General features: G+C 36.2%; 1 protein-coding gene across 1 annotated transcript; it reads left to right on the top strand.

The window, feature by feature from the left end:
* LOC105177148 (methyl-CpG-binding domain-containing protein 9) lies at positions 825 to 12225 on the top strand. The gene is made up of 11 exons (XM_011100192.2): positions 825 to 1213; positions 2038 to 2933; positions 5467 to 5722; positions 5822 to 6235; positions 7007 to 7306; positions 7399 to 7725; positions 8581 to 8679; positions 9174 to 9605; positions 10109 to 11024; positions 11281 to 11639; positions 11809 to 12225. Exons 3-11 carry the CDS (start codon positions 5603 to 5605, stop codon positions 12085 to 12087), a joined length of 3246 nt encoding a protein of 1081 aa, XP_011098494.1. The 5' UTR covers positions 825 to 1213; positions 2038 to 2933; positions 5467 to 5602; the 3' UTR covers positions 12088 to 12225.

Raw genomic sequence — 12411 nt, 5'->3', positions numbered from 1 at the left:
TTCTATAAAAGAAAATACCAATTTTACTGGAAAAATCACTTTTTTTTTTAATTTTCTTTTTACTTGGCCATAATGCAAATGTTGTTATACTTTATTTATCGAGGTTTTATGCTATAATTTTTTATACTTTTTTCTTTTAATTATTTTAACAAATGGTTTTTTTTGTAACTAGTGAAATTGAACATAGAGTAATTACAGATAGTTAAGTTGCTATTACTATTGTTCTTCTTTCGATCATAAAAAAAAGAAGAAAACAAAATAGTAATATGCAACGTGGTTTATAAGATTCAAACAACTAGGTTAAATACGTCAATCATTGTTATGATTAACAATAAAAACTTGATCGTCGTCATGCATGCTGAACACGTTTGATTCACGAGGGATATTTATATAAGGTATTTTCATGCAAGTGATCATATCAGTTTTATCTAAATTTTATAATAGCAATTGTTTATCAAATCAATCATTCTTTTGTGGTAATGAGTACTTACAGGAAGTTTGCGATGCCGTTGTATATTATGATGAATTGCGCTTTATGAGTTATTAAGAATACAATCGTGTTCAAATAAAATATACTCAGTTAACTGATGATTCTGAAACAATAAACTTTTTTACAGTTAAACCCAAATGAATTTTTTGTAGTTCGTGATACTCGCAAGTAAAATAATGAAAGGAAAATTTTTAGGTTTAATTTATTTAAGCATAGAGATTGTCACCCTAAAGCAAACTAATGTTAAAATCCAGGTGGAAATTTCATGAACAAGCCATTGTTCTTACATGCTTTTCTAAAATAATTTTATTACATGATGATGAGTACTAGAATGAGGCGGCAGACTACACTGACAAAGATCGAGCCCACTGGGCTTTCTTCAGGTTGATGCCCTAACTAGGAACCTGATTTTAACCTACTGATGTCTGCGCTTGTCATTTGCATATTCTTTACTGCACTATAAAAAGGACTGTCTCTATCACCGCCGCTAATTACGGAACTCTGAATCCATGGCACCCGCCCTCTTGGCTAACACCTCGTCCATCCCGAATCCCTTGTCAGAAATCTTCCACTGTTCAACCGCCTCCACCACCCTCAAGAACCTTCACCGCCAACCGCCACCTCCTCCAGAACCTCCGCCCGTGGTTTTCCCTTAATCGTCTCTGTGATCTATCAAAAAAAAAAAAAAAAAGCCAAAAAAAGACAGAGATGAGGTTGTCGGAGGTAGTATTTTAGATCCTTGTTGTGTTGATCGTTTGGTTGCACGTGAAATGGAATGCCATTTTTCTTCGTTTTTTTTTCGGTAACTTTTGATTTCCGCCTGAATGTGTGTGATTTGGCGGAAAGGATTTAAGATGTTTTCAGTTGCGATTGTTCTTTTTTTCCCCTTACTTCTCTGACTCCATTTATTCACCGCATCTATTGAATGATACGCACTCATATGCACTTTATAGAAATTCTTAAACTGATAATTGTTAATTTTGGGTTTATTAAAAATTTTTGAGATCTTAACAACTGAATTTGGCTCTTCTGGTTTGTATTAACTTAATATTTAGTTTTCTACTTTTCAGCACTGGATCAAGTGGCATAATTCTGGATAAGTATGTTGTTTTTTAATGTTTCACCTCTAAGGTGGGAAATACTTAAGATGCCTAGAATTTTTTAGTTCACTTTAAGCATTTTTAAAGGCGATTACGACATCATTATGGGGACGATACTCGTAAGCTAGACAACTTATTTCCAAATAAGGAATGAGGTAGAGAATGATGGGGTTGGATTCGGAATCTATGATCGTCTTACACTACCTATTTGGAATTTTAAGCGAAAGCTTATAAAATACAATGTCAAATTGAAGATGATGACGATGATACTTTAAATGCTTAGTAGTTCTCTTTACTTTGTCTTGAGCTTGTGAGATGAAATTTAGTTTCAGGTTTATTGTTAATTTGTTATTTAATTGTGTATGGGAATTAATGTTCATCCACGTATTTGTTTTCCCTTCAAACTTACCATGCTGCTAACTTCTCGTTTTTCCTTGATTTTAACAGGTAATTGCTCAAACTTGGCGAAGCATATGTTGCAATACGATAGCAATGGTGAATTATATGGTTATCAAACTCTTTGGCCATCAAAGATATTTTAGTATTCTATTGGCTAAACCCCAATATTGTCAATATCCTTCTTCTTGTGTTTACCAACTTTTGGTAATATGTGCTAGTGTTATGAAGCAATACAAAAGTTCAACTAGTTTATCCTGCCAAAAGAAGAAAACTAGGCTATCTTTGGAAAATCTTAACTCCCAATAGTCTTTATCCCTCACCGCAACCGTCAGATCGGCAATTTCATTGTGAATGAAGTTCATAATTTCTCTCTTAGCCTTCTTTTCTTGCTCATGGACAGAGAAAGTTGGACTGACATGGGCATCTTGAACCATATCCTTTGACCCACAAAAGGAGCAAAACCAATTTCCTTTCTAAACCTTAGCCAAAGGCGGCCTCAAACAGTATGTGTGATACTCTGCGTCACATGTGTCGCACAAAAGGACTTTCTTGTTGTTCTCATCTATGCCACAGACTTTGCAGAATCCTTCACCCAAAGACCCTTTTGAAATTTCACGGGTTGGAACTGCAATGCATCCTAAATCCTTATTCACCGTGTCATCGAAGCACTCTGGCTGGTGGTCATCGGTTGCAACTGCAATGTTTACTAAATCCTTATTCATTGCCTCTTGAAGGACTCTAATTGATGGTCATTAACTAATTTGTGGTAAAAGAATAAATTCTGAATTCTTGGTTTTTGCAAAAAAATTATATTACAAGGATGCGGTTGGATGGTGGTGGAGTTCCAAATGAGTTACTGGAGTTGGAGTTTGATATTGTTAGCTTTGCCTTGTCCATCAGTTGCCTAGCTAAAAGAAGGAAAATTGAGGATTTGGCTCGCTAAGGTTGGTGTTTTCTTCTTCTTCTTTTTTTTGTTTTGTCTTGTTACAATTTGATCTTGTCTAGATGAAATTGAAATTCACTTTTACCTTACATAAATACTTGTATGATATTTTCTTGCATGCATAGACCACAAGTAGTTTGTCTTTTTTTCGATTGTAGTTTTCCCCTCACTTTGTATAATTGTCAAACTCATGAAATGCTTGCTAGAACATACATCTATTTCTGGAAATTCCTCTTTATGAAGTTATTGTATCATTTATTGCATTTATATGGGGTGTGTTTCACAAATTTTACTTAGCATTACGTTTAGTACACTTGGAAAGTTTATTTTTCCCGGTTTTGCAAACAAGTTCTTTTGGAGGTGTAAGGCTAGTACTTAGATGATAAAATAGATGTGGTAAGTACATCAAAAAAAAAAAAAAGCAAAAAACCATCGTTCAGTAAGATATTAATTATATTGGACACAATATATTGCTATTAAATCTGAGTGTTTCATCATCACACGGTGTAAGGCTAGTACTTAGATGATAAAATAGATGTGGTAAGTACATCAAAAAAAAAAAAAAGCAAAAAACCATCGTTCAGTAAGATATTAATTATATTGGACACAATATATTGCTATTAAATCTGAGTGTTTCTATCATCACACTTTTGGGTTGGGGGTTGGCCGTAAACTAACTTTGATATAGGAGCGGACCTGGTTAATTTCACACAAATGCACTTTGTATGTTTATTTTACTTTGATTTTGAATGAGCATAACCCAATTTCTTTCTTGTAAGTAAAAAATGGGCTAAAAAACGAGAGGTGGTTGCATTCAGACCATTTATTAGACCAAATTAGTTACACGTGAGACTGCCTAGGTTCCTCTTGTAATTTCAATTTCCCCTTTTATTGTCAAATTGGAGAATAAATTCGTATTTGATGACTATCTATTCTTGCTAGAAATGGTACAATAAATACATCCATTTTGGTATAATACTTGAAATGGTTTGAACTGGTTGGCATTGGGTGGAGAAATTAATAATATAGTTTATTTAAGCCTTTGTAAAGAATGAAAGTATCTTTTCTTTATAGTTACATATGAGCTTAGGACTAATGAAACATTATATTCCATAACTAGGCTGGGTATAGCTATAGAAATTTTGTGTTGGATCCTTCCATACATTATAGCCTTCAAACAATCCCCTAAGTCGTGATAGGATATATTCGAATTAATGTATGATAAAAAAAACTCAGAATTAACTATATTGAAGTTGATTATGATGGTTGGGTTTTAATCTCGGGAGTCTTAGGCCGCTTATAGTGGTTGGGCTGCCAAATAACTCATCCCACCTTAATTGGTCGGATGAGTTAATTATGTTGAACAGTGATTAGACCCGGGGACATGTTCAAACCCGGGCCCCATCCACGCTAGTTAACATGCGTTTGCCTGGATTGGGTTGGTTATCCAGCCCAATTTTGGAAAAGTAAAACGAGGCCTAATATTGTACTACATTATCCTAGGGTTTGCGGTTTGACTAAGGATATTACTTTAATGCCCCTCTCCTTTTCTGAATCAAGGAAGATTTCTACAATAGTGAATTTTATTATACCCTTGGGTGGACTACAAAAGGCAAAGAGGTTTAGGGTGAGGGCATCACATTTTCATTTCCTCTTTTCCATCGCCTCATCATCTAGCCCGGTTGCTGGTCTCCTGTAAACTTGAAGCCCGTCAACTATTGAATCGTACTTTGTGGGCGCATTCGCACCTTTGAGAGATTATTGGAAATTGTTCCTATAGGCAGGTTTGAATTTTACCTTGTGAGATCCATTTTTTGTATTTGCAATCAATTAGTTATGTAACTCTTTCTTCTCTATAAGATGTAGTAACTGGCTACTTGGTCTAGATTTGAGTATTTATACTCGGCAGAAGTATGTGAGCCGGCTAGATCTGGTTATATCTATAAGTTGTGTATGAGATTTATGGATATCATGTTGCTGGATGCCATTTTATGGAAAAGTTGCAAATTTTAGACAGAATGTGCTCTTTGGATGTAACGGGAGAAATAACTGAAAGCCCTTGAACAAAGTTCGACATTTCTACGGTTTAAAGTTGCATAACGCTTTTTGCCGGTATAGCATGTATGGTAAAGAATCTTGTTAGGTAAAGACAAAATTTCTGTTCTACCGGAATGCTCAATTTTTTGGTGAAATCATTAGCTTGCATGAATTCCCATTTTGAAATTTATATTAGCCGTTGATTTTGAGCCTGTGTTTTGTGAATGATTACTGATTGAAGTTGAGAATATTGTTTCCTGTTTTTTCAGACTGATTTTTAGGTTTGTCCTATAGGTGGTGCTCCTTCCAAATGCTCAGTCACACTTGATCATATTATATATCCTTTTGGCTATACCCCAGTTGCCATGATTGTTGTTTTTCAGTTTTGAGGAGTTGGATAATAAATTTGTGCCTGTACATATATTCTTAGAAAAGCATTCCAGGTGATTAACTCAATTGCGTTTTTCTTTTTTTCTTCCTTTTATTTGGTTTCTCAGGGATAAATCCGAAATTGTTGCTTCTGGAGAGTGGATCTTGCTTCAAGATTATTCAATCACGTGAATTGGGTTTCACATTCTTCGTGTTATTTTCTTGAGTAAATTAGTGTCCAAGCGTAAATATTTGCACGTGCTAATGGAAGCCCAGAAAAGAGATGAAAGTCAGACAATTGGTGATGTTGGAAGAAAGCAACATCTACTCCTTGGAAGACCTATTAGCTCTGAGTTAACTCCGTTTTTGGGCGATATTCTTCAGGTAAGTTATCCTTTACGTACTGAAGTCTGTTATCATGTATGATTATGAATAATTGATGTTAGTTTCCGTGCCTCCAATTTCTTTTTTGCTTTTATGCAGTCATGGAACTTCCTATGGCGTTTCCGTGAAGTTTTGGGCTTGAGTAAAGGTTTCTCATTTGAAGAACTTACTGCAGAACTTAATGGATCATTGTTTGATGGATTATCCGACACTCACATCTTGATGTTGCAAGTCCTCATAAGTGAGTTCCTGATGAAATTTGAAAATGGCAGCAAAAGGGATGTGGAGTGCACGGCTATGGCTAGAAGGACGGAGATGAATGTGCCTCCTCTCAATGATTTAACTTGGCCAGAATTGGCTAGGAGGTATGTTTTGGCTATCTTGTTCATGATTGCTGACTCTGAGTCGGTCGAGGTTCGTGAAGATATGGATATGCTTCGCTGCTTACATGGTGATGGTGGGCCAAGATGTGGTGCATTAACTGGAGTTGTTGGACTGGAAGCAGATGCATGGGTGAGCTATGGTTTTGAATCTTATCTGCTTGTTTCTGAATTTCTGGAAGGAATACTTACTCTTTCTTTCTGTTTGGAGATGACTTTCACTTTTCATACTGGGCATGTCTACTAAACATACTTTTGTTTTATTGTTCCTTTCCAAGGAAGTTTTGGTTTATGTTCATATGGGCAATCAATAAAAGAATGAGGTGTTCAATGGTTGTCCTTTTCCATTGGGTTGGATCATAGAAAACACTAGTTGATAGTTTAAATTTGCAACCATCATAGTTTCTATTTTCCTCCAAGCATCTTGCTTAAATCCTGTCAATGGTGCTGCTAAGAGCTTTAAATTGTAAACTTTTCAAACGCATAGACTGAATTCATAACTAAAGGAAGCATCTCATTCCTCAATTGCAGTGCAATAGTTTCCAATTGCAGCATGTATTCACTTGTAATTTGTTAACCTAATTATCACTTTCATGTAATATAATTATCTTTGTCTTAAAATATCTTCAAATTTTTGTCAGGTGTTTATTATGTATATCTACAAATTAGATGTTTTAAGTATTCATCTTTTTCATATTCTTCTACTTAATATAATGTAATTTGTTTGCATAATTATTGTTGCGACCTCTTCTTTATCTTTATTATTAGTAAGAGTAGTAATAAACAAGTAGTTTTACCCATCTCTTTACAGTTTTGTGCAACTTTTTGACTGTATCATGGCGATACATGTTGAAGGTTTATACTTTTGTTTTTATTGTTTATTGTTCTGCCTCTCTTTGTTCAGTTGCTTGCAGCAGCCATCAATAAAATATATGGTTCTCTTTACGATGATAACGAGAGGCTGTCAGTGGATGACTTGGATTCTGACAAGGAAACTATATCTTGGGTCAAGGTGAATGAAGCAGTTCCAGCTTGGGTCAGAGAATTGGAGCCTATCAAACAGTTGAAGACAAATGTTGGGTCTAAAATAAGAAATTGTATTAATAATTCTTTGGCCAAGGAGCCACCAGAATGGGCAAGAAAGGTCTTGGATAATTCAATCAGTAAGGAAGTTTACAAGGCCAATGCTTCAGGACCTACTAAGGTGATTCCTATCTACCATCCAACTATGTCTTGTACAGTTTGATGCATTGTTCTTTCACAAAACGTGTGTTCTAATCTATCTTTGCCTTCCAGAAACTTGCTCTCAGCGTTGTTGCACAATTCCGCAGTATGCAGCCAAACCTTGCCATCACAAAAAACAGAAAGAATCTTTTTGCTATATCCAACAATGTTATGAGACAATGTGGTTTCGTGTTGCGTGAGGCAGCTCTGGCGAAGGAAACAAAGGACTTTTGCACCTTGATTCAAGAGCGTTTTGTCAAGCATGGTAATTGTGAAGAAGGGATTCTTGGATCTCCAGCTATCGTATCAAGTCTTTTGAATTTTAGGATGATCGATATGAGATTGGCTGCTGGTGTTTACTGCCTGTCTCATGAAGCTTTTGCTGAGGAAGTACAAGAGGTTTGTTTTCCTCAATATGTTTTCTTGTAAATCAGTCTGCCTGTGTATCGGTTGACTGTTTATTTGTCATGTGGTGTGCATTGCAATTGGTGAATTTATGTGCTAAGTTCTTGGCACTTTTTAATCGCATTTGCATTTGTTGCACTGCTTCATGCTTAACCTGTTAGGTTTTAGTTTCTTCCATAGGTAGGAATGTGAATTTTTGCTTTCAGTTCGCCAGGAAGCTTGGCATCTATTTCATATGCCTTCTCTGTGGATTATCTTTGGTACAACCTCCTACATGCTTTTGTTGGCTAGAATTGTAACTTTTTGTGTGTAAAAGTTTTACACTTAAAATATTGAACTTGTTCACACTGGCCATGGCAGAAAGATACATTTTTAATGCAATCTATTACAATTTCTGGCGTAAGAAAAATTCCAGTCTGTATTTATTATTCTTTTCATTTGTTTACCAGTGTAGTTATCTTGTGCTAAAGCTTCAGGTGATGATCTGGGACCTAGTTCAATGCAAAATAATTTAGATCCATTTGGAATTTTAAATCTCAATTGTTTCAACCATCTAACAAAGAAAAGTTCTTAAGTTTCATCATTACTGTGTGTCCTTGCTTGCATGTTCCAGTTTGCCCGCAGTTTTTTGTTTGTGATCAATCTGTCAACTGCACACTAAATGAGACTATTCACTATTCGTAGTGAATACTTGTGATTACATGACGCTTGGGCAATCTACTGCTATCTAAAGCATCGATTTTTGTGTAGGCTTGCCTTTGCTTGTTGCTCTTACGGTACGGTTTCTAGCGTTTGCTTGTGGCTTACCTGTTAATCTCTTTCTAAAAGTAGCTTGTTTTCACCATGTAGTTCTGGAGAAATGTGCTGATTGTTTTTGAGAATGACTCACAAGTGGTTGATTCAGCCAAGAAATCGTGCCGTGTATTTGAGTCCTTATATGACAAAGAGGTATTTATTCTCTCGGAATCGGTGACTGTATTATGTGTTTATATTTCCTCTGTATTTTCCTTTATTCTATTTTGCTGTTATTAGTTTATTGTCATGATATGTATTCTTATATTCCGTCATAGAAGTTTGAATCGTGTGACATCCTATGTTGGAGATTGTTGGCTACTTTCATGTTTTCCTTATAGTATGATAATGTTTGGTCAATATGGTCTAATTAATTATAGCCTCAGCTTTATCGTCCATGGGATGCTTAAGGATGGGCCTCTATTAGAAAGTTGATGGAACAAGTTTCCTGTTGTTAATCACTTATGATATTTTTGCCGCTAGTGACTTGCTCTTTTACAGTTGATGCTTGTTGTTTTGAAGAGTCAGAGAGATGTTCTTGCACCTTTGATTTGACTGCATACATGCATATCTAAGTGATTGAACCAAGAGTCTTATTTGATGGTTTATGCTGACTTTACCAATGAGGCCCTTTTGTTTTGTTGACTTAGGTTGTTGCTTTATATCAAAAGTTGATTAATGACCACCGGCCAGAGTGCTTCGATGACACGGTGAATAAGGATGTAGGAAGCACTGCAGTTCCAACCCGTGAAATTTCAAAAGGGTCTCTGGGTGAAGGATTCTGCAAAGTCTGTGGCATAGATGAGAACAACAAGAAAGTCCTTTTGTGTGATACTTGTGACGCAGAGTATCACACATACTGTTTGAGGCCGCCTTTGACTAAGGTTCCAAAAGGAAATTGGTTTTGCTCCTTTTGTGGGTCAAAGGATATGGTTCAAGATTCTCATCTCAGTCCAACTTCCTCTGGCCATGAGCAAGAAAAGAAGGCTAAGAGAGAAATTATGGACTTCATTCGCAATGAAATTGCTGATTTGGCGGTTGCAATGAGGGACAAAGACTATTGGGAGTTGAGCTTTTACGAGGTTAGCCTAGTTATTCTCTTATTTAGGATAAACTATTGGAACTTTTCTATGTGCTTCTTTTATATTCAAATATGTGGCGCTGAGTAAGCACATTGAACTATGATACGGTTATATATATATAACTTATATTTTTATGATATATGGAACAGGAACCTATAACTAAAGAATATCTGTATTGTTTTATACTTTTATGTAGTAATGTAGATGTTCAGTAATTTATATTCTATGTACATGTTCATTTTGTAAAGAAAATTGTTACTTTTAAATATTACAAACAATAGAAAGTATAGCCCATGAAAAGTATAAGTGCTACGTGGTCGTTTTCCAATTTTATTAATGATAAATGTTGGTTTTGGGGGTTATTTTCTTTTTTGAGCACAAAGGTGTTATGTGCCTTTTTTCATAACATGAGTGATGGCCCTATTCTCATAACACGAAATGCCCATTTACCCATTTCGTATCCCGTTGATTTTATTGAAGTTCACTTTTTTTTTTCCATGCAGAAAACCTCTCTTCTTAAGTTCATTTGTGATGAAATATTGGGAACAACTCTTGTGAGAGATCACATTCTGAAATGTGAATCTCCCTCAAATCTGCACACAAATTCTAATTCTATAGAACTGCAAGCCGTGAGGAATAAAGAAGATAGCACATTTCCAAGGATATCTGAAGATGCTCCTTCAGCTCAAACAAGTGAGGGTGCACCAGCACCGAGCGACATGATTTCTGTTGGATTGGGCACCAAGACACTGAAATCTTCATTGAGAAGCGAGTTTTTGGGCATTGATTCTGGGGGAAAGCTATATTGGATAATTGATTCAGGTACAAGTCCTTGGATACTTGTGAACAAAGTTGATGGACCACAAATAAATAAAGTGACCTCCCAGGACTTTGAATTATTGTCCGAGATCTTCACATTGAGTGGAAAATCATACTCGTCGTGGGCTTCCTATCAATCTGATACTGAAATTAAAATATTGATGGATTCTCTTAAAGATGACGAGCAAATTAGAAGACAGTTGAGGAACACATTTTCTCAACGACGCAAAGTTTCCAAGGACTTCGAAAGGCAAAACCAGGAGGAGCTTCATCCATCTCTCCTGGAGCGAGGCAAAACTAGAGCGGCAAAATTGTTGGAGCACAAATATGGTCCCTTTGTCATGCTGGAGATAACTGACTTTGCAGAGAAGCACAACAAGGGGAAATCAGTTGCTCAAGACAAGATGTATAGATGTGACTGCTTAGAGCCTATTTTGCCAACAAATTATCATTGTCTTTCTTGCCATAGAACATGCTTCTCCACCATGGAGTTTCAGTTACATGGTAATGGTAAATGTTATTTGAAGAAGAGGGAAAGCATTTTCAGTTTACATGGGGAGGGAACATCAGAATCTGTGGATGGACATGACTTCTCCATAGGTACTTTGCATATGTTTTTATGTTGAAACCTGAACTTCCTTTCTTAGCAAATGATTGATTGAGCATTTAATGATGGATATGTATTCCTAGATGACAAATCCTTTTTCCAAGTTTGATTAAATGAAACCTGATAGACGTAGATTAAGACAAGAAGATGAGTCTCCTTAATATCTCTTTATTGAAGTTATTTTGTGCATTTTCATGCCCTATGCCTAAACGTGTAAAATTTTGTGATAGTTTAAACCTTCTATGACAGAAAAAAAGAGAATAACATGCTCTACAGCTGGTGCCATTGCGCCAAACTCTTTGAAAGGGAGTGAAATTGAAGTGGAAGCACAAACACGTGGTAACCCTGGAGGCCTGCAGCATGTTGACAGAGTATCTCTGTCACATAATGTTACTCAGAAGTTGGAGATTGAAAAGTTGTGCAGAGCACCAGAACCTTCAATAAGGCCACTAATAGGCAGAGCTGCTGCTGTTTTAAGACAGCTTAAAATTAATCTATTGGATATGGAAGCTGCAGTTCCTAAAGTTGCTTTCAGATCGTCAAAAGGATGTGCTGAAAGGAGAAGGGTCTGGCGCATGTTCGTAAAACGTGCGAGCAACATATACGAGGTTGGTGGTGTTAAATTCCGTTTGTTAGATTGAAATCATTAGTATGTTGAGTTTTTCTTCTTGTTGGACGAAATCTGTGCCATGATATTTTTATAGTTAAACTCTTGAATCTTCAAGTTACTTGGAAACGCATCATCTTTACTCGTCACCTTTGCTTTATTGTATCCAGATGGTTCAGGCGGTGATTGTGTTTGAAGACATGTTTAAGCTGGAGTATATAGCTTACTCATGGAGGAAATATTGGTCATTCTCAGCAGCTGCCAATATATCCACCTTAGCTGCCCTGGCTCTCCGAGTATACTCCCTTGATGCTGCCATCAATTACGATGAAACTTCTTCTACATCCAACACAATCAAGCTCTCGAGAAAAGCAGATAAAGGAAAGAGGCTACAAAATCCAAATCCGACCTGGAGACCGTCCAAGAAACAGAAGGGAACGCAGAAATAAGTCATGAATCCCGCAGCATATTTGTGTTAACAGGGCATCTTCCTTATTGGTAGAATTTTTCAGAAAACATCAGAACAATTAAAATTTAATGTAAGATATGTATTACAATTTATTTACTGCAAGTAATTTGATACATTCCTTGGTTGTGTGGGGTGGATGGAAGTGGGAAGACATGTGTATTTGATGGGTAATGTGGTTGTGGTACGTGACGTGGGCTTGAAACCCATCACATGAAAATGTCATTATTCAATTGACATTTATAGTCTCCACTTCAGACTCCTTTCCATCAAAGGAAAAACATGATGAATTTTCCATAGTCGAAAT

This window comes from Sesamum indicum, linkage group LG15 (genome assembly GCF_000512975.1).
Source record: "Sesamum indicum cultivar Zhongzhi No. 13 linkage group LG15, S_indicum_v1.0, whole genome shotgun sequence".
NCBI lineage: Eukaryota > Viridiplantae > Streptophyta > Magnoliopsida > Lamiales > Pedaliaceae > Sesamum > Sesamum indicum.
The sequence above is the reverse complement of the archived record's forward strand: the minus strand, read 5'-3'. Positions and strand labels throughout refer to the sequence as shown.